The sequence below is a fragment of the Phoca vitulina genome, unplaced genomic scaffold (assembly GCF_004348235.1).
Source record: "Phoca vitulina isolate PV1807 unplaced genomic scaffold, GSC_HSeal_1.0 scaffold20, whole genome shotgun sequence".
Taxonomy (NCBI): Eukaryota; Metazoa; Chordata; class Mammalia; order Carnivora; family Phocidae; genus Phoca; species Phoca vitulina.
This window is the reverse complement of record NW_022589723.1, coordinates 9,113,234-9,115,670: the sequence shown is the minus strand read 5'-3', so window position 1 is coordinate 9,115,670 and position 2,437 is coordinate 9,113,234. Positions and strand designations below refer to the sequence as shown.

At 54.5% G+C, this 2,437-nt stretch overlaps 1 protein-coding gene across 1 annotated transcript in view; it reads right to left on the bottom strand.

Annotated features, from left to right (window-relative positions):
- Positions 1 to 1,473, bottom strand: part of IVD (isovaleryl-CoA dehydrogenase) — a 10,905-nt gene extending 9,432 nt beyond the window's left edge. The window contains exons 1-2 of the mRNA XM_032417655.1: positions 1,262 to 1,473; positions 54 to 143 (exon numbers count right to left, since the gene is read on the bottom strand). Coding sequence (XP_032273546.1) covers positions 54 to 143; positions 1,262 to 1,414 — 243 coding nt within the window. The 5' untranslated portion in view covers positions 1,415 to 1,473. The remainder of the gene's footprint in view (positions 1 to 53; positions 144 to 1,261) is intronic.
- Positions 1,474 to 2,437: the final 964 nt, after the last annotated feature.

The window sequence follows — 2,437 nt, the reverse complement described above, 5'->3', positions numbered from 1 at the left end:
CCCCCCCCCCCCCCCCCCCCCCCCCCCCCCCCCCCGTGGGCATCATGACTCACTCGAAGGTTCTTGAACTCATTGATATGATCAATCTCCTGGGCCTGGGGGGCTAGGTGCTCCTGAAGAAACTTAGCCATGGTCTGACGAAGCTAGAGGGAGAGAGGTGGACAGATGCCGCTGCAACAGTCCCTTACTGCCACCAAGAACAGCATCTCCACTACTGAGGACACCCCACCAAACGGCATTAGATTGAAACTTAGAGGCCGTACCAGTTTATATACTTCCTCGGAGATGATCTTCCTCTCTTTTAAGGTCCTCAGCCTAGACAGCTTGAGTATTTTTAAAATGTCACTCCTGTACATAAAGTCATTCCATGGCTTTTCATTGTACTTAGAAGATCAGCTCCTTACTCAGGCCTGTAAGGCCCTGCGTGAGCTGACTCCTACTGACTCTGCCAGCCTTCTCCAGTACCTTTCTCACTCCCACTCATTGTGCTCCAGTCATACCCTCTTCAGTTTCTGGCACATGCCAGGCTTTCTGATCTGAGACTGTGGTTACAAAGGATTACACAAAGGATTAGAAACTCTTGGTGGACAAGTTTGAGAGCTCGGATTGAACCCTTTCTGTAGGAGGTGATTCAAAGCTCTGTCTACTGACTGCAAACCCAAATGGGTTTTGGACTTCCTGGAGGCTGGGGCACTTGCTTAACAGCCAGGAGAATCAGGTTCCTGGGGAACTCTGTGCCAGCATCCAAGTGAACAGTCTCCTTCCAGAAAGGCTCTGGTTCAGCTTCACCTGTAATGCCCTTGCATGTTACCGTTCAACTTTGTGCTTGGACGCAATGGGCTGAAGAATTTATAGCAGGTTACACAGTGCACTTCAAAGCCCCCAAAGTGTGTATTCGAAAGATTCCCTGGTGATGATGATTAAGCAGGCTTGAGAACCATAGTCTTAAGACAGTGTTCAGGTGTAAGCGGACCTCAGACAGACCGAGGGTCTTTTTGCCACATGCCGGTGGCCCTGCCAATCCTCCACCAAAACACCATCAGCCTCCCAGGAGCCTTCCTGTCTCCGACGCCTTATCTAACTCGGCAGCTAGGCTTTGCTGTTTCCACAGAGGGGAGGCTGAGGCTCGCGCCCGCCCCCCGCGCTCCCAATGCCGCCGCTGAGTGGGCGCCGGGCAGAGGAGCGTCTGGGCGACCTCCGAGCGGGGCGACGCGGCCTGGCCAGCAGGCCTTGGGACCCGGAAGGGGATGAGGCTCCCTACCTGCTTCTGCTCCTCGCTTAGCCCGTTGATCGCATCGTCCACGGGCAAGAGGGAGTGGGCCCGCTGGGACACGAGGCTGGAGAGCCGCGCCCGCGGCGCCCGCAGCCTCCAACTCGCCGCGCGCCGTCCCAGAAGCCAAGCCGAGGTCGCCATCTCTGCCTAGCACGGGGAGCGGGAGCCGGAGGGGCAGCTGCGGCGCCAGCTCCAGCGGCGACGACCCGCCCCCTGGGCTCCACCAATCCCAGGCTTCGCTGCCCCCACCCAATCGGTGAGGGGGTGGGTCTCCAGCAGCCTATCACCCTCCGCGGCCGGCTGAAGGCCGCGCTGCCCTTGGTCACCACGCGAGCCAATCAGCGGTGACGGCTTGACTCCCGGGGCACCCCCGCGATAGGAGCCGTGGGGCTGGACTCGCTTTGCGGGAGTCAGTCCTACGTGGAGACTTTATTAAGTGGGAGAGCGAGAAAGGCGTCTTCGGAATCGAGGAATGGTATCTCCCCTGCGTTAAAGTAGCAGCCTCTGACTACAGAAGTCTATCTCTGCGGGAGAGGAAGTGTTAAAACAGTCTGGGGAAAAAGATGCCCAATGCTTGGAAATAAATTGTTTTTTTGTTTTGTTTTTTCTTTTAAAGATTTTATTTATTTGACAGAGACGAAGCGAGAGAAGGAACACAAGCAGGGGGAGTGGAAGAGGGAGAAGCAGGCTTCCCGCTGAGCAGGGAGCCCGATGCGGGGCTGCAGCCCAGGACGCTGGGATCACGACCCGAGCCGAAGGCAGACGCTTAACGACTGAGCCACGCAGGCGCCCCTGGAAATAAATTGTTAAAGCAAATCTGGGATATCTAAGATTGGGTAAGTGGCGCTGGCTCTGGTGTGCAGTTAGAAACCAGTAAAACTTGCTTTATTATGTAACAGGGTGTAGTGATTTTGGAGTTCTATGCGAAAGAGTTGCTGTCTTCCAAATTATTTAATGTACAAGAAGAACATCAGGACTTTTTAAAAACAGGGTTGGGGGTTGGTGTGAAGATATAGAAAAGGGAAAGTAGTGTGTTACGAGTATTAAAAAGAAAGCCACCGAGCCATAGCGGAGCCACTTAAGGCTCGGAATCAGTAAACCAAGACTTAACTACCTAACTGTAGTTTTCACCGCCCCAGGAATGTAACCTCTAACCACTCGACA